This window comes from Lethenteron reissneri, chromosome 30 (assembly GCF_015708825.2).
Source record: "Lethenteron reissneri isolate LAM-NWPU_2019-01 chromosome 30, ASM1570882v1, whole genome shotgun sequence".
NCBI classification, from domain to species: Eukaryota; Metazoa; Chordata; class Hyperoartia; order Petromyzontiformes; family Petromyzontidae; genus Lethenteron; species Lethenteron reissneri.
The window spans coordinates 4,228,981-4,251,744 of record NC_083808.1 but is presented as its reverse complement, the minus strand read 5'-3'; the positions used below and the strand labels follow the sequence as shown (position 1 = coordinate 4,251,744).

The following is a 22,764-nucleotide window of genomic DNA, read 5'->3' as shown; positions in this document are numbered from 1 at the left end:
TCTACAGAAGACGAACTTCACACCCCTTAAGCCCCCACCCCACTCGATCTTGCCACCCAGTCGGATTTCACCTTTCAACTATAAAAACATCTCCATTGCGTTATCTCCTCTCGTCACTTCGCTCCAACCCCCCTCCCCCCCATCATCACCGCCTTGCTGTGGGCCAGAGGTCGCAACCGGGTACCCGATACCCGTACCCTACCCGATACCCGGCTACCCGTACCCGGCCGGGTACGGGTAGTCGGGTAGGCGTTTGCGACCCTGGTGCGGCCGGGTACGGGTATGGGTAGGCCGTGAGTCACTGGTGAGTAACCGTTTGTCACTCATTTCGGGTAGGGTACGGGTACGGGTAGGGAACGGGTACCGGTACCCGGCCGGGTACGGGTACCCATTTGCGACCCTGGTGCAGCCGGGTACGGGTACGAGTAAGGAATCAAAACTCGTTTGCGACCTCTGCCGTGGGCACAGAAAACCGAGGCGGTGTTTTACGACCACATCATGGAGCAGCCGAGGCTGGAGCCGGAGTTCTTCCGCATCGGCTTCTACGGCCGCAAATTCCCGTTCTTCCTGCGGGTGAGTGTGGGGGTGCTCCTGCCTCCGACACACAGTTGCGTACACGGCGATCGACCGCCCAAGCGCTGCCCGGGCTCAACTCTGCTTTGGTTTCCACAATCCGATGAGAAATCGGGTGCCACTGCCGGTGAATTGTGACCACAGGCAGCTGCGCGCCGACACACACACACAGGGTGTCTCCGTGCACGTGTCTCCATGTGGGGAGCGGTAGTGTAGCGGTTAGCACGCTGCGCTATGAACCTGGCAAACCAGGTTCGATTCTCGCTCACGGCCAACACCCAGTGACGATTATCTGAACCGGTCCTGGGCCGCCCCTAGGTCGACTCAACCTGAAATGAGTACTTGGTGCGGTGTGTAAACATCGTCACTGGGGAGACAGAGTCGGTCGGGCGTGGTGCTGGCCACCCACCCCCTCGTGTACCGTTCTGGCCTTCATAGGTGCTCGCTAACAGCACTTGCCCCTACAGTCTGTTAAGGCTATACGGGTGATCTTTGTGTCTTCGTGTGCGTGACTTTACCCCCCACCCCGTGTGTGTCTCACTGCGCGCAGAACAAGGAGTTTGTGTGCCGGGGCCACGATTACGAGCGCCTCGAGACGTTCCAGCAGCGCATGCTGGGCGAGTTCCCGCACGCCGCCATCCTCACCACGGCCGGCACGCCCGACGCCGGCCTGCAGCAGGCGGACACGCAGTGTGAGTGTGGTACCCCCCCCCCCCCCCCCCACGTTGCTTAAACACCACCACGCATTGCCTCCCAGGGGCTCAACCAGGGGACGTGGTACTGATCTGGTAGCCCCCCCACCCTGTCCCACCTCCATCCTGCCCCCCCCATCCTGTCCCATCTCCATCAGTCCTCTACCTCACTCCCTGTCAGCTTCCCACCCCCCACCAGCCCCCCCCCACCAGCCCCTCCCCCCCCTCCATCCCCTCCAGCCCCCCCAACCCCCCGCCTGCCCCTCCCCCCCCCATCCAGCCCCCCCTCCGCCAGCCTCTCCCCCCTCCCCCCCCACCAGCCCCTCCCCCCTTCTGTCAGTCTCCTCCCCGCCCTGTCAAACCCCCCCCGTCAGCCCCCTTCTTGGCAGCCCCTCCCACTTTTCAATTGCCACGCCCACCTAACTAACTATCCCCCTCCCACAGCGAGCGGATTGGCTGTTCGCATACTGGCCCCGCCCACCGCTCACAGGGGCACGCCCACTTTATGACCGTGACGTAATAACCGCAATCTGATGATGTATTCGGTGATAATGGCTTGCTTACGTTGCCCGTCTGCTTCGCGGTGCAGGTTAAAGATGGCCCGACGTCGTTCGCAAGGAGTTGTGTGCCAGCGTCAGGTCTCAAATTTGCCAAATTTTAAAAAAATGTACACCGCAAATGACTAAATTGGGATAACACTGCAGCAGCAAGCAAGCATCGCCACCTACTGATTCTCGATTGAAAACTCGTTTTTTTAGAACTTATTTTTGTGCTTAGTTTGTTGTCCTTCCCAACACCTCCGACCTCCGATTAGCACGATTGGCTACGTATGGTGCGAAAGAAGATGAACGTGCACACACACATACATTCTGCCCCAGGGCCACTCTGGCAAACGAGACTCATCCTGGTATCTCGATTACTCACCTGGTTCAACAAAATCCACTCGACTAAGCTCCTTGATGCAGCCAAGCTTTTTATTTTTCTTGACAGCATCTCCATTCCAAACGTTTTCACCCCCGCTTCCTTTTTACAGTTTTGTTCACTTAAATAATCCCCAAATGTCACATCAGTATATAATCGGCAAAGCATTTGCACGTCACGTGTATAATTCACGCGCAACCGATTCTAACACGGACGATATTCCACGTGCGTCGCGGGCCTTAACGCATTCATCGCCGAACGGCTTTGGCGTTCTTGACGCGCGGCGGTGAGGCACGGCGTTCTCTCCCCTGCCGTGTTTCTCGTCGCGCGTGAGTGTGCGTCGCTCGCCACTGTTAGCGCCCTGCGCTACGAACCCCAGCCACCTGAGTTCGATTCCCGTTCACCGCCAGCGACGATTATCCGAACTGGTCCTGGGCCCTCCCCTAGGTCGACTGAGCCTCAAATAGCTACCCGGTGCGATGTGTAAACATTGGCATTAGCTTGACAAAGACGACCGGGGGTGGTGCCGGCCACCTCCACCCACCCCCATCGTGCGCCGTGCCGGCCTTAATCGAGCGCTCGCCTGCGTAAGGCCGCGTGGTTGGGAGCTTCGGCCTTCTCTCCGTTTCCGTCGCTCGGCGCAGACCTCCAGATGTCGGCCGTGAGCCCGGTGCCCGAGGACTCGGCGCCGCTGAGCGCGGACGCGGTGCACGAAGGCATCCGCTTCTTCTACCGCACCAACTGGGTGCAGCGCTTCCGCTACGACCGCCCCTTCCAGCGCGGGCCGCGCGACCGCGATAACGAGTTCAAGGTGAAGCCCCCCCCCCCCCCCCATAGCATCCGTTTTGAGCACAAAAAACAAACCGCTTGTAGGTTCGGAGAGCCCCGGGGCCGAGCTTCGCTGACGACGATGCAACGCCGCTGGTGGAACGGCCACCCAACTAGGAGCGAGCTCCGGAGAGAAGCCCCCTCCTGGAGAGAGAGCGTGTTCGGTGAAGATGCCTTGGAAGCGTCTTTGAGTCGGCCACGCTTGTAGCTGCCGCCGCACACAATCATCACGGGGCGGTCTGACCCAGCATGTCGGCGGTGCCGGCTCGCTGTCTCTTACGTGGGGGATTAGCCCCCCCCCCACTCCCACCCGATTCCACACAGCCATCTCACACCGTGTCACCGTTCTGACGCCCAACAGAGTCTGTGGATCGAGAGGACCACCCTAAAGTTGACGCACTGTCTGCCCGGCATCTCCCGCTGGTTCGAAGTGGAGAGCAGGGAAGTGGTAAGTTTGCGATATTTCGATGTTTTCCTTTTTCCAAGCAAGTCTGCAGTGTCTGTTTTCTAATTAATCCGATTGACTGAGTTGACACTAACGAAATAATATTGGGCAATCCTTTCGGGGATCAATCTCGCCACTTTTGCAATGGGCTGCGTCCCTACGAGAAACACGACCGTACACCAAAGTCGAATCGTTTTTGGATCATCTTTTTTCTACGAACACTTGAATCTCACTTTCACGGACAGACAGCGGCGGACCGAACGGACGGACGGAACTTGCGCGCGAACGCCCTCGGCCCCAACTCGGGGAAGTGGGCGGGGGAGTGGGGGGGGGGAGCGTTCAACAAAATCGAACCGACGCGCGGTGACCCTCGCTGCCCGCTACCCCCGGCGGGTGTCGCCCAGGTGGAGCTGAGCCCCCTGGAGAACGCCGTGCAGGCGCTGGAGCAGAAGGCTCGCGAGCTGCGGGCGCTCATCGCGCAATACAAGGGCTGCGCGGACGGGCGGGCGACGGGCGGTGGCGCCGGAGGAGGAGGTGGCGTTCCCAGCGTGCAGCCGCTGAGCATGTGCCTCAACGGGGTCATCGATGCCGCCGTCAACGGGGGCATCGCCCGCTACCAGGAGGTGTGGTGCCTAAACGAGACGGGGTGACCCTCGACGGGACCCTCGATGGGAAAACTCGTCTCTCGTGGCCTTGTGGCTGTGGTTGCGTGCTGGTGGTGGTGGTTTGGTGGTGGTGGTTGCATGCTATGGCATGGTTGTTTGCTGATAGCGGTAGTGGTTGTGTGGTGGATGTGTGACATGCACTGTAAACCTTGATCCCCTTAGGCCTTCTTCATGAAGGATTACTTGGAGAGCCACCTGGACGACTGGCAAAAAGTCCTGCGGCTGAAGGAGCTGATGATGGAACAGGTGCGGTGCCGCTGAAGAAGTTCAACATACTGACATAAAACTATTAAAAATTACTTTGCTTTTACCAGGTAAGGCCCACTGAGCTATATAGCTCATTTTCAGAAGCGATCTAGCCACACATGATCACTCTGTTGGAGGCAGTCACCCTTCAAAAACAACGGAGGGCAGAGGAGCGACGCTCGCAACAACGAGCGGAGCACCGAGCGGCTAAAATGCAGAAAGTTTGCACAGTAGGAGGCACAGCTGGTGCATCTGTCAGTCAACTCAGTCAACCCATGGCACCTGGGTCTATCCCGTGACCTCTTGTCTGCGAGCCTTCGCCACTTTTACGTGGCCTCAAAATGCACCTGGCCTGGCACAAGCAAACGTGGGGACGTCACCGTCACTTTGGTATTGGTCGATATGTGACCCTCCAAAGGAACCCGAAAGTCACCTTTGTCTCTTGTAACAACATAGTTTCCCACCTCCGGTGGACGGTAAACACCTTTTTCCGGCTCAGTTGTTTTATCCACTGCAAAAACCGAGCCGAGCTGATGACGTCACACGCAATCAATGAGTCATTGGCCCTGCTTTGGCCCCGAGCCAGATTCAAAAGTCTCGTGAGGCCAGCGTACACGTGGCCTGGGGAGTGTAAACAGCCGGCCCGAGAACCACCTGGGCCGTGAGGGCCCCCCCCCCCCACGCTGTCGCAGCTCGCATGTTCCCAGCGGAAAAAAAGGGGAATAACAGAACGGCCGTCCCTGCCTGAGCCAGATTCAACAACATTGCGAGGCCAGCAAACGTATCACCGTTTGGTTGCGACTCGCCAGTGTAAACCTGCGCCGTGAGGGCCCCACGCTGTCGCGGGTCGCATGTGCCTCGTGGGAAAGAAAGGGGAATAACAGAACAGCCCTCCCCTGCGTGCACGTGCGTGTGTGTGTGAGAGCAGGTGCACATCCTGTACACGGGGCTGGAGGTGCACGAGCGCGTGGCGTCGCCCGACATGCAGCCACTGCACAAGCGGCTGGTGGAGCAGTTCTGCAAGATGCGCGCCAGCCTGGCCGAGCAGGTGCGGCGATAACGCGCCCTTGTCTGCGGCCCCCTTGTCCGCTACGCACATTGTCCGTGTGTCGCGGACTCGATCTGCAGGAGCCCCCTGATAGCCGAGGATGATTCTACGTATTGTCCGCGTGTGTTGTACAACGAATAAGAGGAGCGTCTCACCCGAAAGCACCAAGTTAATCCTATTATCGGTGGGTTTTTTTTTTACTGGATGGGAAATTCACTCTATTGAACTTCTTTCGCACCGGACGTAGCCAACCGTGCTAATCGGTGGTGCGGGGGAAGGACAACAAACTACACACAAAGAGCAGTTCTAAAGAAATTAGTTTTCAATCTAGATTTAAATGTGCCATAGCTCCCAGTGTCTTCCTAATGTTGGAAGGAACAGCGTTCCAGACGGCCACAGAAGTGCATCTGAAAGCGTGTGTGCTGTTGCGCGGCCGCAGGAGACGGTGTGGATGGGTCGCGGAGCTACGGGCGTCAACTGTCCCCATCAGTACCGACATGCTCAAGTTCCTTAGCAGGCAAAGGTATCTCCTCGTGTCCCTCTCATTTCCTGACATCTCGGCCTTCCCCCCCCTTCCTGCCCGGTCCTCCTCCTTCTCTCTTCCTGCTGCTTGTCTTGAGCCATGTGTGCTCTTTGTCCGTCTTAGGGACTTTCCGTTCCCGGCATCTCTTCCCTCTCCCGGTCACCTTGTGCCCTGTCTGCTATTTTGCACCGACGTCCCTCAGCAGGCAACGGTGTCGCTCGCCCACAAGGAAAAATTCGTCGTGCTGTGAAGGACATCGCAACGATCACGTGGGCGGGCGGCCGTTGTAAAGCGTTCCGTTCGTCCTGCGCAGTCTTCATCATCGTTGGCGGTCAGGAGAGAGGAGGGGTTCTTAGGTTCCTACCCAGTAGTACACCCGCAGAGCGTTTTGTCAATCCAGTGCCGGATGAGGACCTCGCCATCTCGCCTTGCGGGGGGCCGTGAGGGATGTTTGACCATACTTCATCACGCTGGTCAGTGTCGGTTAGTGAAGGGGGGGGAGGGGGTGTGGAGCAACGATGGGTTTTTCGCTGCACTGTCCTTGACTGGCCTACTGAACTTTTATTGCGCTGGAATTTTGCACATTGGTGGTCGCCCATCCCATCCCGCTTCACACTTCATGGGCAATGCAAAGAGTTAATTTAAACGCGGCGATGACAAATCACAGGGAGTCACGAGTATCACGTGACAGGACACACCGTCTTGTCGTGCGACCGCGGGAGGCCTCTATCAAATATGGCCAAAAACATCACTTGGCAAGCCCACACCTTAAAGTCGTCAATCGTAGAACGCGTGTGGTCAATACATCCAGAAATGAGCACGTGTCATCTTTTGAAGCATTTCCCATCGGTATTGTGGACAAGATGTTTTCAACCGTACGAACTCAAAACACCAAGTGCAAAGACAAAGATCCCCTGTATAGCCTTAACAGACTGTTAGGGTAAGTGCTGTTAGCGAAGCACCTATGAAGGCCGGAACAGCACACGAGGGGATGGGTGGCCAGCACCACGCCCGACCGGCTTTGTCTCCCTAGTGGTAATGTTTTCACACCGCACAAGGTACCCATTTGAGGCCGAGTCGACCTAGGCGAGGCCCATGACCGGTTCAGATAATCATCACTGGTGTTGGACCGTGAGCGAGAATCGAACTCGGGTCGCCGGGTTTGTAAGCGCAGCGCGCTAACCGCTACACTACCTGTTCCGCAACTAAAAAAACCCTCAAAACACCAAGTGCACACCACACGCCAGAGACATGACACCCATGACTGATTGTGGAATCTCACGGTCCCTTGTGAGCGTTCGTGGACTTTTGCGAATTACGTAAACGGTGACTATTTTGCCTCTGCGGCCTGCCCCCAATATTCGATCGTGGTGATGTCGTGAACATTGCCGTGGAGTGTTGACACCGCTTCCCCTTGTGATGAAGCCCGTTCGTGGCAGGGTCATGAGTTGCATTTCAACTTTAAATGGGAATCGTTTGAACGGTCATGGTGGTGTACGTTTGTGTTAGGTCACGTTTGGGAGCATGCGCAGTAAAAATCGGTGGGTAGCAGCATCCACCCACTGTCACCAACCTCTCCTCGGGTTCCTCCTGGAAAAGCCCCCCTAGCGAGCTCCCTTCCCGTACCCAAGTCGTGACCATAAGAGTCGATCTGATGCAGCCATTGAAACTATTTAAACACTACGATTTCTTTATTTTACGAGGTTAGGCTCCACTAAGCTAGATATCTCCTTTTCAGAAGTGACCTGGCCACAAATGATAGCTCAACGAAGTGGCTTATCATCGTGTGGAAATGTATAGCAGCCAAAGAACTCTGAACGCGTGTTCATTCTAAATATGGAGGGGAAAATAGGAGGATCCTGAGAAAAATCCACACGACCACAGAGAGAGAGATACGCAAACTCCAAATATACAAGCGTCAGGGACCTCCTGTATACCCGGCGAGGTCGCTAACATCTCACCACCACGGCGCATTGAGGCCTATCGCCCCACCCCGTGACCTCCTCCATCCACGAGGTTCTCTATCCAAAGACCCTGGGCGGGCAGGGTCAACCAAGGGTAAGCGAATCGCCCACATGCCCAGCGTGTCGTGGCTGCCGTTCCCGTATCACGCACGCAACAAAAAGCCTCGTCTTAAGTTTACCGCAGTGGCCTATGGATAGACGGCGACCGTGAGCCCGGATTCAGATGGCTCGTGAGGCCGGCGGATCACGGATCGCTTCTGGCTCGGGCACATCAAATATCCAGCGTGAAAATCACTCACACCGTGATCGTAGACCCCCCTCCCCCCCCCTCGTGCTGGCTCGGAGAGTCCCGGTGGGGGGTAAAAGGGTGAAAGGACATCGTGTCGTGGCTCGCTTTACTCGCCGCGTTAAGACTCCACCATTATCGACGCCGTGCGTGTGGCGTTTTTGTTCAAACGCCCGTCCTTTTCCGCAGCCCGCTGAGCACCGAAGGCTCCGCTCGCCTCTCGGGGTCGTCGCTGTCGTCCCAGGCGTCGGTGGAGGCGGCGGGCCTCCCGTGGACGAGCGACGGGGCGCCCAGCGAGGGCCCGGACGAGGCCTTCCCGGTCCCCATGCAGGTGGGAGTGGTGCCCTCCGTGCTCGGTGACACCCCGTCGTTCGTCCGCTGCGTTAAACATCGATGTTGTTGCGACAAATGAAGCACAATATAATACCTTGGTGATCCCGTCAAGGAACACGTAAACCAGCAGAGGGTGAACTCCGATCATCATCGCAGCAGCGGCTTTTGGCTCACCATTGAACAGAGGCGGTCACCGCATCGAGCGCTTTCAGATGCTCTTCTGCGGCCGTCTGGAACGCTCTTCCTTCGGATATTAGGAAGTCACTGGAGCTATGGATTTTTATTCAAATTGCTTTTTGTGTTTAGTTTGTTGTCCTTCCCCCCGCACCTCCGATTAGGTGCAGTTGGCTACAGTACAAATCTGGCTGTCGCCTGATGAAGCTAGTTGTAATTACTGGCGAAACGTCGTACTCAGATTGTAAATGTTGAGGCTTGGCCCTTCAACACACCAGTGTGCTGTACTAGTGACGAATTGGCACATTCTGTTTACGTGACAACCCTTACTAGTTGGCCGTGTCGGGTGGTGGCGGGTTTTAACGACATATTTATATATTTACACGATCTAACGCAAAAAACCTTTATTATGGATGATATTGGTCGTGAAAGCCGACGTGCTAAACTGGCTACGTACATTGTGAAACAAGTTCAGCGTACATACCAAGTACCTTGTCCTTGCAAGATGTTTCTAATTGGTGTTTGAACATCTTAAGGCCTCCTGTTTTATTGCCAGAAAGTGAAAAACCGATTCTTATTTTTTCATACTTTGATACTGGCAAAAAAGGTACCATGTTATACGAAGTGCAGTGCACATACAATGAGCCCATTGTATCATTGTGGACCAGACAGGGGCGGTGTTGGGTGGGTGGAGAGAGGGAACCGTTTGCACTCTGGGGGCCCGAATAAATTCCAAAGTCCAGCAAGGTGCCTGCGAGGCGAGTAGCAGACAAGAGATTTGACCGGTGGTTGAATAAAGCGTTAACCCGCTCAGCGCATCACGTGGGAGGTGCTGAACGATCATTTGGCGCGTGCAGCGTGGAACGAGTGAATGGGAGGGAGTTGGGGGGGGGGTGGACTTTTACATTTAGATTGAAAACTCATTTCTTTACGACTGCTTTTTGTCTTTTAGTTTGTTGTCCTTCCCCCGCACCACGGCGCGAAAGAAATTCGCGCACACACACAGCGAGCTCACGTGCGTGAACTCCTCTTCTCCTCCCACCCCCCGCCGGCACCTCTGTGTGGGGTGAACAGGCCAGCAGCCCCTCCACGTCCAGCCTGAGCTCCACCCGCTCCGCGCCGGCGTGCATCTACTGCCCGGCGCCCTCGAGCGTCAGAGGTGGCGATTGCATCCGAGACTTTCACCCACCTCGAAAGCAAATTCGTCCCGAGGAGGAATTTAAATGCACCGTGTTTATCTTATTTCTTCTTTCACGTGACAGGGTTCGCTTTTTTTTATCGGCTCCGGTTTATATTTTGGCTTCTGTGCCGCACCTTTTATGAACATTGGTCCACCCTGAACCGCATCCACTGCACAAACCGTGGCGGCTGCAGGATACCTCGGAATGAATGTTGTTATTTTGTTTTTATCTTTTCGCCGTAAAACAGACAGCCGAACAGCAGGTTACGTGATGGGGGGGGGGGGTTAAAGTGTGGGTGTACCACCCACCTCATTACAAAAACGTCTGTCCAGCGTGGAAGAGTAGGCCAAATACCCTCGAGATCTCCCATTGGTTGAAGTCCCGTCCGCCGGCAGTAGCGTGTGCATGCCTGCGCCTTTACCTCTTAGCCATCGTAACACAAACCCGGGTTTGTGTACCGATTATTTTATTATCGTATCGCCCACGATCCCCCACAACGGCACGTCATGCAATTATCACCACGCTTGGCAATCCGCTATTTAAAATAAAGGGAGTGTAATTTAAGACCCCACCGACTTTGATACTTGCCGTATCGATCCGCGTTGTTACACGTCCTCCCTCTGACCTTTCGTCGATCTCCGGCGTGTGGCGTGCGCGTGTGCGCGTGCTTGTGCGTACGTGTGCGTGCGTGTGTACGCCAGGCTCCCCGTCGCTGTCGGACAAGATCCGCGAGTCGTTCACGTTCGGCCCCACGCCGTCCGTGCTGCCCCTGCCCCGCGACCGCCCCTTCAGTGCCCTCGTGCTGCCCAGCTCCAAGCAGCGGCCGGTGAGACCACCGGCGTGGCCACGCACACTCACAGCCGCGGTGGCGCTCCGCCGTACATTGTAACGCTTCGTTATTACGACTGTGATTCCTCGTTTAACGCGGCAGCAGGATGCGTTCCTGGAAGGCGCCGCGTGAAGCGAGAAACGATTTAAGATGAGAGGGGAGAGGTAGGAGAGTGCGTGGAGGGGAGTGAGATGAGAGGGGAGAGGTAGGAGAGTGCGTGGAGGGGAGTAGAGTGAGATGAGAGGGGAGAGGTAGGAGAGTGCGTGGAGGGGAGTAGAGTGAGATGAGAGGGGAGAGGTAGGAGAGTGCGTGGAGGGGAGGGGAGTGAGATGAGAGGGGAGAGGTAGGAGAGTGCGTGGAGGGGAGGGGAGTGAGATGAGAGGGGAGAGGTAGGAGAGTGCGTGGAGGGGAGGGGAGTGAGATGAGAGGGGAGAGGTAGGAGAGTGCGTGGAGGGGAGTAGAGTGAGATGAGAGGGGAGAGGTAGGAGAGTACGTGGAGGGGAGTGAGATGAGAGGGGAGAGGTAGGAGAGTGCGTGGAGGGGAGGGGAGTGAGATGAGAGGGGAGAGGTAGGAGAGTGCGTGGAGGGGAGTAGAGTGAGATGAGAGGGAGAGGTAGGAGAGTGCATGTAGGGGAGGGGAGTGAGATGAGAGGGGAGAGGTAGGCGATTGCGTGGAGGGGAGGGGAGTGAGATTAGAGGGGACATGGAGGGGAGTCCGTGGAGGGGAGGGGAGTGAGATGAGAGGGGAGAGGTAGGAGAGTGCGTGGAGGGGAGTGAGATGAGAGGGGAGAGGTAGGAGAGCGCGTATAGGGGATTGAGATGAGAGGGGAGAGGGATAGGAGAGTGCGTGGAGGGGAGTAAAACAAAGTCCACTTGAAGGTCAGCTGCTGCCTGCCGGCAATGGCGTGGCAAATTGTCCATGCACTGTAGAAATGAATCGAGAAAACTGAAGAAAAGCAATAACCCATGCAGTTCGTCTTTTGATGCTGCTGCTCGTGCTGAATGTAATGAGGCTGTTACATGCGTGCCGCTGCGTGCCTGCATGTGCCGTGCGTCTGCAGCAGAGCTTGCAGCAAGTGGCCGGAGCCATGAAACCGTGCAGCGATCCCAACCTCTCCACCGGCGAGAAAGGTAAAGGCTGAGAAGGCGCCTCTTGAAATGTTCTGGAATAAAATACTGCGTGCTTTTTTTCACGCGTTTTTTTTGTTTATTCCGATCATACTCTTGGCTTCCTGAGACCGAGCAATCCGTTTGGATCTCTCACGGAGCAGTGCAACTTCCCATGTAAATATAAAACAGCCCCCCGCCCCCGTACCGACCTACCCCCCCCCATGTCTCTCGTCGTCGTTTCCTCTCAAGCGATGCCGCCGGCGCCCAGCAGCTGGAGCTTGGACGAGAAGAGCACGACCCCACAACCCGCGCGAGCGTTCGCCCGCACGGATGCCGAGCTGGGTCCGGGGTCACCCCCCGTGCCCCCACGGCAGCCCGCGACGACACCAGGCGAGGACCTGCACAGCGACCCCCCCCCCCCTCCCCAAAGTGGCTGCCGTTCACGCTTTTACAGAGTTAAAATAAAAACAAAATTTTTTTTTTTTCATAAAATATTTATTCCACATCCCTCCCTCGCATCATTCATTGCGACATCCTGACGTTCTGGACGGCATTGCCAGTTGCATCGATGGGATCAGGCACACTGGGCTCATCAGAGCAGGCAGGGGAGTCATCTATATTTTTATTTTACCTAGATCCCACTAAGCTATAGTATAGCTCTTTTTCAGAAGCAACCTGGTCATCACAAATTATAGTTCAATCGTGTGGACATTTATAGCAACGAAATACTCTAAACGCGCGATTGTAATTCTTAACGTGGTGAGAAAAACTGGAGGACCCGGAGAAAAATCCACACGACCACGGGGAGAGAGACACGCAGACTCCAAATATACAGCAGCAGGTGTCGGGGTTGGGATCGAACCCACGACCTCCTGTATACCAGGCGAGATAGTTAACATTGCCACCGTGTTGGGTGAACAAGGGTCTGTCGCCCAGAACGTTCCCAATCTCGGCAGATCTCGGAAGCTCAGCAGAACCGGAGACCCGGTTAGTGGTTGCTCGTGTTGGGTGGACACCGTGCGCGACTGGCTGTTATCAGCAGCGGGGCTAGGTAGTGGGCAGCAGAGGGCAGTGCAGCACATCCATTGTTGTGCTGCGCGTTGTAGCCAGTACGTGACCCCCATGAACCGCGTGGCATGGGCAAGTGGTTTGCCGCGTGTGGACGCGGACGGCCACTGAATAACCATTCGGGCCTCTCGTTGCGTTGCAGATTCCCTGCCCATCGGCGAAAGTCCTCCCGCCCTCCCGCTGAGGTCATCAAAAAAGGTAGAGTGGCGCGGCGTCTCCCCGTTGGCAGACGCTCGTATTTCCGTATCGGCACACGCTCGAACCGTACCTTTCAGCTTTGTAATTTGCCCCCATTTTTGTCCAAACAAATCCCCTCCCCCCCCCCCACCGACCCACCTCTTCTGCCACCACCAGTCACCCCTCAGAACGATCCCAGCCTCCCCCACCGACCCGCGCTCGCTCAACGGCGGGAGCCACGGTCGCGCGAGGGCGGCGGCGTTCTCGCAGCCCGGCGCCCAGACTCCGCCGCTGCCCGGCCACGTCGCCCGCGTCCCCTCGCCCCGCGGCCCGCCGCTGCCGAGGCCGGCGTCGCAGTACGCGCCGCGCCATCGGCCGTGCGGCCGCGACGAGGCGGCGAGGGGCCGCGCGGCGTCCGCCGGCGACGGCGGGAGCGCCGGGCTCGCCGGCGGCACGTACGTGGCTCACGACAGCGAGGACGACGACGATTACGAAGTTCTAAACGACCGAGACGGCGGCTACGACGACGACGACGGCGACCGCCCTCCGAAGCTGCCGGTGCGCGTCAGCCTATCGGAGCCCAATCGCATAACCGGCGCGGAGGGGACGGTGCACCCCCGCCAGTCCCCCAGCCACGGCGGCTTCCGCAGCGTCTCGCTGCCGGGCAACGGCGTGGACTCCGCCGGCGCTCCCGCCAAAGCCGGCAAGCGGGCGCGCGGGGACGAACGCCCGCAGGGCCAGTGAGAGTGCCGCGAAGCCGCACGGGGAACGGCAGCCCAGCCCGCTGCCACGCAAGATGTCGCAGAACAATATCGGCCAAGTGAGCGACTTGCTGTAGGTCCGGGGGCAAACAGGCCGTCCTCCCGCAGCCGGCCCGGCGTTAACTCGCCGGGTCCTGCGCGAAGCGATAGCGGTTCGTGCGACGCCGCGCGACGAGTTCGATGCAATATTTTTTATTTTTTTTTGGGGGGGCAAGGGCGATCATCGACGGTTTGAGAATCGAAACGGGGGACCCCTTGTCCGAAGCCAGGGGAGTTTTAGTCGTTGCCATTGCAGCCAGTCGCGAAAAAAATATTATAATTGCACGTTCAGACGATTCGCAGTGATCGCCCGTCCGCGACGGGCAGAGGTTGCTTTTTTGCGAAGGAGCGCGTGCAGTTCCAGAAGGGTTTGTTTACAGCTGTCGACCACGGCACACGAAGGTAGCCAACGCAGTTGGCCTCTTTATTTGTTTTCCTTTCTTCCCTGCCTCCCTTCCGTCTCTTTTTGAACAAGACGGGGAAAAAAAATCGACAGAGTGGCAAACGCGCGTTCGTGAGTGAATCGGTTTCCTTTGCACCGTGGTTGCCGTGGTTACCGTGGTTGCCGTGGTTACCGTGGTTACCGCGGTTACCGTGGTTACCGTGGGATCATCCATTCGGCAGCGGAAATCGACGTCCGCAAGCCAGGGCGGGAGGGAGGAAAAACTAAAATCGTCCAAGTTGGTAACGCAGCCGCTTCAAAAGTCAGGGAATCGGTGAACCCGTTGGTGGATCGGCGTAATTAGACGGCACTACTAATGATGCTCTGTAAATGCGTGGCGTAATTTCGCCTCTTATGCTGGTCGTATACTAACTTTGATCTATATCGAGGAGTTAATAGGGTCTATATGACTTTTTGTAACATTAGTCATGTGTTTTTTCCCCCCACTGCCCCCCCCCCCCCCATTTTTAAATAGCGATGTATATTACTTACTTTGGGAGCAAAATTAACACAATTTTCCCTTTTAGCCTGCACAAGTAATCACTGTGTGTGTACATAATGGTAACATTGTGAAATATAAGGGTTTATTTATAATGCACAGTTCCTTTTTTTAAAAGACGTCAAAAATAAATTTCCTTGATCTCCATTCGGGACCATAAATTCCCTAACCCTTGTGACATAGATTTTAATATGCTGTACAGTACATATTTCTAATGTGAGATGTCTATCCATAACCCCAAATTAAATTGAGCCATGTGGTTCACCATTGTTCCTAAATATAGCTGCTTAATGTTACATTTACCACATGTAAAAAGAAAAATAACCTCTAATCTAGCCATTGTACGTCGTCTGTTTGTCAATTTGTATGGGTTTTTAACGTACTCAGTGGACTAAAAATAACTTAGTAGGTCTTAATTTATGTAAATTTACCCTACTGTAACCTTTAACACTGTTGCACTGTGAACGTGTGGTTGTTTTTAACTTAAAGGTTATTAAACAACGAAATAATGACAAAATAAAAAAAAATTCTTCAAGGGGTTTGGAGTCTGTGGTCTGTATCTTATCTCCAGCAGTGACCATAACATCATCAGCCATGGTCAATCCACTGCTGGATGAAGGCCTCCCTATGCCGCTGCTGCCACCACCCTTCGATGTAACGATCCACCTTATCTTCACGTCATTTACGTAGCGCCTTCACGACGAGGACACTTTACAGATGTATTAACGGTGAAGGTGAGGTGAATACAATTGATGGGAGGGAGTAATGGGCGAACCTGTGATGCGTGAATTAAGTCAAAGCTAGATTGACATAATTATGGTGAATTAATTGCATGGATGGGGAATGAGTGAGAGATTTCGAAGAGGGAGTAGGAACGGCGTTAGTGGTTAGAAGGGGGAGATTTAAGCGGTCGTTGGGGTGAGCTCGGGGGGGGGGGGGGACAAAAGGTGAGTTTTGAAGAGAGGATCGGAAACTGGTGAGCGACGAGATGACTTGCTGAACATGGAGGGGGGAAGGTTTGTTCCACCTGGCACCTCTGCACCCAAAAAATGAATTTCTTCGCCGCATCTCCTCCACGGAGGAAGCCATCTTGGACGCGTTCCACACTATTCCCTGGAAAATGCATCCATCACGTCAGCTGCCACGTCAACTTGTTCGTTGGCGAATTCACACGACTCATCGCCATCCCAACTGCGGGGATCGTGAACATTACCTGCCGCGGATGAGCGATGTGCGCGCGCGTGCGTGTGTGTGTGTGTGTGCGGTAACAGACCATATACCGCATGATATGAAACTATTTGTTCGCCTGTTAATAGGTCAGCCAAACGGCATTTGTCATTTTTTGTGTCGTACGGAGTCAAGGAAGGGCTCGCTCTGACCGAAAGGAACCAGGGGCCCTACGGAATTGATTATGAGTTAACCTTTGACCTAGGTGTAAAAAATAACGACTTTTCTCCACTCTAATCGAGTATACAATGTTATATATTTATCAACTCTCTTCCCCTTCCAGCTTTTATATTATAGCTCAGAGTTTATGATGGTAATAGCTTTGTAAAATGAAACAATCCAGTTACGGTGGTAGACAAATGGACCCTTTTGGGGGCAGGGACTTTAATTGCAAGTATGACATTTCACAGGAATTGACTAGTTTTGCAATAACAGACTACAGTCCGTTTCACAATTTGCTTTCTTTTCGATGAGACCATGTGCCAAATACCCTGAACGCGTGACGTTGATTCTAAATGTGGAGATGAAAACCGGAGGACCCGGAGAAAAATCTACCCGACCACCGAGAGGGACACGCAAACTCCAAATATACAATATGGATTGAACCCACGACCTGTATACCAGGTGAGGGAGCTAACATCTAGTCACCATGGCGTAAATCAAAACCAATTTGCATCACCATCATCATCAATCAGGTGCGATGAACCCATACATTATCAACCCCTTATCAGTGCCTACCTTATGACAGACCAATTCAGATCTTATTGGTCACCACCGTTCCATAAATTCTCAACAATTATCCGACAAAGCCCCATCACAAGGGAGAAATACAAAAAATAAACACTTCGTTTTTTTGCCCGCATTGAAACGGCTGTACACCGTATGGACCTGAAAACTACATTTCCCTGTACAAGAATACGGATAAACCCGCATGGCTTGCCAGCTGCGTTGAACCTCCTCGTGGCGTAACGTCACGCTGAGAAGCAGCCCCACAAGGCAGTGGTTGGTGGTGGCGGTGGCTGGAGATCTGCACCCGGTGGTTGGCCGCCGCCGGCGTCGACGGTGACCACGTGCGCGGTGGGGGTGGGTCTCTCTGGTGTTGGGATCCCACCGAGGCATACCGCCCTGGGGCAGAGGTCGCAAACGGGTTTTGATTCCTTACCCGTACCCGGCCGCACCAGGGTCGCAAACGGCTACCTGTACCCATACCCGGCCGGGTACGGGTAGCCGGGTATCGGGTAGGGTACGGGTATCGGGTACCCGGTTGCGACCTCTGCCATGGGGTAACGTGCCCCAAGCCCCCAAGTCTTCTGTGGTGCTGAACGTGTCACACGCCGATGGAGGGGGGCACGCTCTCTGTGAAGGCGGTACCCCCCCCGCCCCCCACGGCGTCAGTGATGTCCTTCGCTGGAGTGAGCGCGGTGGGTGTCTGTCGAAGGCCGTAGACGTTCGGCTTCTGGCTCGGTGGCACTGTCACTGAGCGGCGTCTCGGAGACATTGGGGCCGTCCATAAATGACGTCACGCGATTTTGGACGAATTTTGACCCCCCTCCCGCATTCATCACACGGCGTCATAAAAAGTCAGACCCCCCCCCCTCAAATATGACGTCACAAAGCTCTGCCCCCCCCCCCCCAAATAAAACTTGCTTCAAATCGCTTTAAACTATTGTCATTGTAGTGCGTATTTAATGTGGCAATGCACTCTGATGTTGTAGGAGAAAATATTTATTGAAAAGTTTACTTAATTCAGTAGAACGTGTTGTCTATATTTATTTAAAGTTGCGCATTTTTATGTGACGTCACATTTCTCACCCCCCCCCCCCCCCCATCGTCACACATCGTCACAAATGTCTGACCCCCCCCTGCCCCAGGTGCGTGACGTCATTTATGGACGGCCCTATACCAGGAGTCGTGCGCTGACTTCAATTAAAAGGAACGTCACACGACTCGTGTGACATCTGTGCCAGCCTGTACGCCGTTGTGGATATCTTGTGACCCCCCCTCCCCCCGACATTTAATTATCTAAAACGTAATATATATTGTAAGTAAGGTGCATTTAAAACAGAAACTAATATTCAAAGGAACAAAAAAATGTTAGGGCTGAATTGATTTGGGGGTCACAAGACATCTAGACCACCCTGTCGAGGCGGATCTTTGTTGCAGTTGTCATGCCGGAGCCAGTGCCGGATTAAGCTAGTGCGGGGCCTGTAGCTTTATGTTATCAAGGGGCCCTGAATAAAAAAAAAAACACGTAAATATTATAACACAATTTTTTTTAACTTGCATAGTAAAGTAATTGTATTTTTTCATTTGCTATACAGATAATACGACAAATCGCTAACCTGAAACACCCAGTCGTTCATAAAAGTTGAAGGCAGTCTAGTACTATAGTAATAGAGCAAGTGCAGAATCACTGAACCGGAATTGACTACATATGTAGCTACTTATGCTACGAGGATAATCCGGCACTGGTCGGAGCGCCAGATGGATCTGGCGAAATCAATCTGCAATCAACTCTTGACTATTATCTAAACCGATTCACCTGCAGGGGCTGTTCTGATGACATCAGGGCACCGACTTAAGGACCCAGATGGGGAAGCCCATTCAATTGAGTTCTGAGCTCTTGGGAGCGATGCACGTTTAAATCTGGATTGAAAGTCATTTCTTTAGGACTGCTTTTGTGTGTGTTATTGCCCCCCCCCCCCCCCCGCTGCTGCCACACCTCCGATTGGCGCGGTTGGCTACGTACGGCGCGAAAGAAGTTCAACACATACGTCGCACAACATTGTGACATTAACGCTCGCTTTGTTTGGCTGTGACAGCTGGTGGAAGACGCACAGCCCAAATTAGCAGCGTGCCCACACGATACATCTCAAAACACGAATCGTATTGGTCGTGAAAGGCTACGCATGAAAGTAAAGAGTGCTTTAGGCCAGGCTACACTGGAACGGCAACATTAAAACATTAAGAGCGCTGAACTTGGAGTATAATTCCAAAACGTCTTCAACATTTTGGTTCTGTGAAACCATTGCCGTGTCAAGACCCGTGTTGCCAGGTCCTCTCTCAGCCACGATCCTGGAAAACGAAGTGGAGGCGGAGATGTCCCTTTCAAGGTAAGGCCTCGGAACTAAAACGTGTTATTGATCTCCAAGATTTCACTGAACCTCCTCGGAATGTCACTTCGATTCTTCTCAGTTGTGTCACTTTCCAATGGGATTCCCACGACCCCTCGCAAAACGTGGCGTCGATTCCATGTACACCACCCTTAAGCCTCGTTAAAGATAAACCATCTCCTTAATCTGGGTTTTCTGAACGGATAAAACTATAGCTTTTAGTATTCATGCAATTGAACAGTAGATAGCAAGCGACGTTTTGGGCGATGATACTTCTCGTGTGAAGGGCAATTGCCCGAAACGTCAACTATTATATACAGTACTCTTCCTTTTAAGGCATTGACGAATGTTGTCATTTGCGTTTGTCTACCTCTAGCAACGCAACATGTTTTGTGTTTTGAATCATACTTATAACGAAGTATACAATGTTCACACTCAACCGCATCGTACAACACGAATGGCCAGGGTTGCTGTAATGGGTTTACAGCTCGGAAATCCGAGTTACGATTCCTGGCCACAACCAACAAATCGTTGGCGAGTGAAATGTGAAACAGGATCCTTCCGAGCAATGAGGGAGCCGAGATTTTCAGGTAGGGGGGGGGGCAACCCCTCCAGCAATGAAAAATGATAGAGGAGTTGTTAGTAAGGGCTTGTCCCTTGCTTTTTATTCGACGCGTGTACGGCGATGGCGCAGCCATCGATCGAGGGTCGAATTCGAGCCGCGTGGTGTGATCGGCATCGCGCTCGCTGAAGGTGAATGCCTTCAGGGAAGTCGTGTACTGTAAACGCAACTGCGCACAATTCTGAGTCACTTATAACCGATTTGCCGTTACTTATTGCCAATTATAGACTCAGACTATTGCCCTATCATCTCATACAGTCCCTGGCCACGTAATATTATGCTACACAGTGGCAGTGGGGGTCGCAAAATGCCGATTTATTACTGAAAAAAAAAACCAATGATCCGATCGAAATTAGGGATTTCGAAATTAGGGATTTCGATCGGATCATTGGGGGGGGGGGGGGACGTGCCACCCGACCCCCCACTGGTTTTGCCAGTGGTTCCGAACCTCATCCATCCCCTGTCCCCGCTGACCACGCCGGGGAAGTTCTGGTCTCTAACAATTAGTTTCACCGTCACGGCGTTGGCAAGCCCTTCGTCTCGCAGTCGGTTGACAAAGGGCTGTGCATTATTATTCTATGCCACAGATTATTACGACTACTACTACCTAGTCAACGTACAACAATGGATCGGTTGAAATGACGTTAAGTTATATGTTAATTATTTATGCAAATGGAATATTGCAATCGCCGAGGAACCACAGACGAAGCTGAGAGGCAGCAAGCAGCCACGCGGTGGTGAGCCGGCGCTAACGACATTTACTCAAGCTCTGCAGTCATCTGTAAATAAAGATGTTTTCAACAAATAAATGAGTTTATACACTCTTACACTCAAGACACGCCATGCGCAGCGTCGAGTGTGAGACCCAATTACGGTTAAAGCAAATGGCGCACACAAAAATGTTGCATCGCTTTACGATAACAAATGAATGGGACAACGTGCAGAGCAGGCAATACAAACAAACAATACAAACAAGATGATACAAATGAAAGAACGGTATCGCTCATCGGATCCCTCCAGTATATAAATACATATTCTGATTCTGAAAGAGTGTGATCCATTCTTCAACATCAACCTCAAATCCTGGCAATTCATCGATTGACAAGTCTTCAGGCGCTTCACACGCAGTGCGATACAGCACCGGTGTGTTCAAATGTAAAACTGCCACCCATCAAACTTCAAATCGAGATTGCCACCCATCAGAGCAGCCACGCCGCCGTGTAGATGCATGGCTCAGCGCGGACAGTAGAGGGCGTATTTGCTGTCTATGGGACCTCTTTTTGCCGGTATCAAAATAATGGGAAAAAAATTAAGCCGTAAAAACAAAGTTTTTCACTATAAATCCTTTATATGCGTGGCATCGGGGCGGCTAGAGTCCTCTCGTCCTCTGTCTTGAGATGGCTGCCACCTATGGGTCAGATGATTGTCTGCCAGCATTAAGCAATTGGTAATTAAATATTTTTTTCCCTAAACAGTGTAAAATTTGGGAAAAAATTTTTCACGAAAATTAATTGTCACGCACAACGAGTCTGTGTGCAAAATGTCAGCTCGATTGGATCACGGGAAGTGGGTTAAAAAACGACCGAAAGATTTGCACGGTCCTAAGCAAGCAAGCACGCAAGCAAGCGAACTTAATATAAAGGATTTAAAAATTAGCACAAAAGTCGGCTTTTTAAAACAGTCTGCCTCGGCAGCAAACCATGCTTTCCCACCTGATGACGGACGCTTGTGTTGCGCCCGAAACGTCGTGATTTATTTTATACCTACGTGACTTTACCGAAAGAACCAAAGGGTATGGATTTCCTGCAGTCACGAAAGCTTCAAATCAAGATAGGCTTTAACCCGTTCTCAAGAAGGCTGTCTCTGGTGCAGGACAATCGGTTTCAAAGACAATCCATGTTTGTTTGATTATTGTGCCACATGCGTGGTTAATGCAAACTTGATCCTTTGCAAAAGTCGTGTGAACATCTGAACGCCCCCTGTTTTATTGGCAGAAAAAGGTAAAGACTGTTTTTATTATCTCATCGGCTTAATGATGACCAAATCATCCATCCTGAAAGTGCCCCAATCCGTCCGATCGTCAAGAAGCTGAGCAGGTTTGCCCTTTGGATAGCTTCTTGCATTTGTGCCCACGGTCTCGTACGAAACAGATGCGGGGCTGCCGTGAGCACAAAGACGGTGGGTGACAGGAAGACTTCCTTCACAAATCTGGCTGTCGCCCGACGAAGCTAGTGGTGGTGGCTGTTGTTGTAATCGCCAGCGAAACGTACTCGAATTGTAAATTGTTGTGGGTTTTACTGCTCCAACACACACCGTGTGTGTGCTGGTGAAGTGATTGTTACGTTTTGTTTAGCTGACAAAGCTTACTGGCTGTCAGGTGGTGGCGGGGTTTAACGACACATGTACGTGATGTAACCCTCGCCCCAAAAAACCCTTTATTATGTCTAACATTGGTCGCGAAAGCCTACGTGTTAAACTAGCAGAACAAAAAAAAGTTCAACGCAATCCATTGTTGTACGATACTCCAACAACGTCTATGCCCCCCCCCCCCCCCACTTTTACCAAGTCATCCAGCAGTGGATTAGCATTCAGGTCCGCGGCACGTGTGCAACGTGTTAAAAGCTCGCCACGCGGGTTTCATGGCGTTCGTTTTTCTCAAGGCGACGAGGAAGTCCCTGGAAAGAGGTTGTGAAATAATGCTCGAGTTCCCGAAAGCTGCAACGTTGTTTTTTTTTTGTTCACAAAAACACATTAACAAAACGCGGGGAGGTCAGTTTAAGGAAGTTGAAACCAGCTTTGTAGAGATATACATTGTTGTGTAAATGGGGTGGGGGGGGGGGGTACACAGACACTGGAGGTGGTGGGGAAGAGAGGGGGGTGGAATCAGCACAACACAGTCAATGTTAAACAAGCTTAACAAATGTGAATGTCGTTTAAGTCGGGAGTGATTTAACGATACGATCCACTTTGGTTTATCGTGCATTCTACACTCTCTCTC

The 22,764-nt window shown here is 53.2% G+C and overlaps 1 protein-coding gene across 1 annotated transcript in view; it reads left to right on the top strand.

The window, feature by feature from the left end:
- The window catches only part of DOCK4 (dedicator of cytokinesis 4), a 130,722-nt gene extending 115,383 nt beyond the window's left edge, over positions 1–15,339 (top strand). Inside the window, 17 exon segments of the mRNA XM_061562849.1 lie at positions 469–573; positions 1,124–1,265; positions 2,831–2,997; positions 3,376–3,462; positions 3,864–4,082; positions 4,287–4,370; positions 5,299–5,418; positions 5,858–5,896; positions 5,898–5,941; positions 8,381–8,522; positions 9,773–9,857; positions 10,581–10,705; positions 11,770–11,839; positions 12,068–12,208; positions 13,029–13,084; positions 13,241–13,738; positions 13,740–15,339. Of these exon segments, the coding sequence (XP_061418833.1) occupies positions 469–573; positions 1,124–1,265; positions 2,831–2,997; positions 3,376–3,462; positions 3,864–4,082; positions 4,287–4,370; positions 5,299–5,418; positions 5,858–5,896; positions 5,898–5,941; positions 8,381–8,522; positions 9,773–9,857; positions 10,581–10,705; positions 11,770–11,839; positions 12,068–12,208; positions 13,029–13,084; positions 13,241–13,738; positions 13,740–13,901 (2,286 nt within the window). The 3' untranslated portion in view covers positions 13,902–15,339.
- Positions 15,340–22,764: the final 7,425 nt, after the last annotated feature.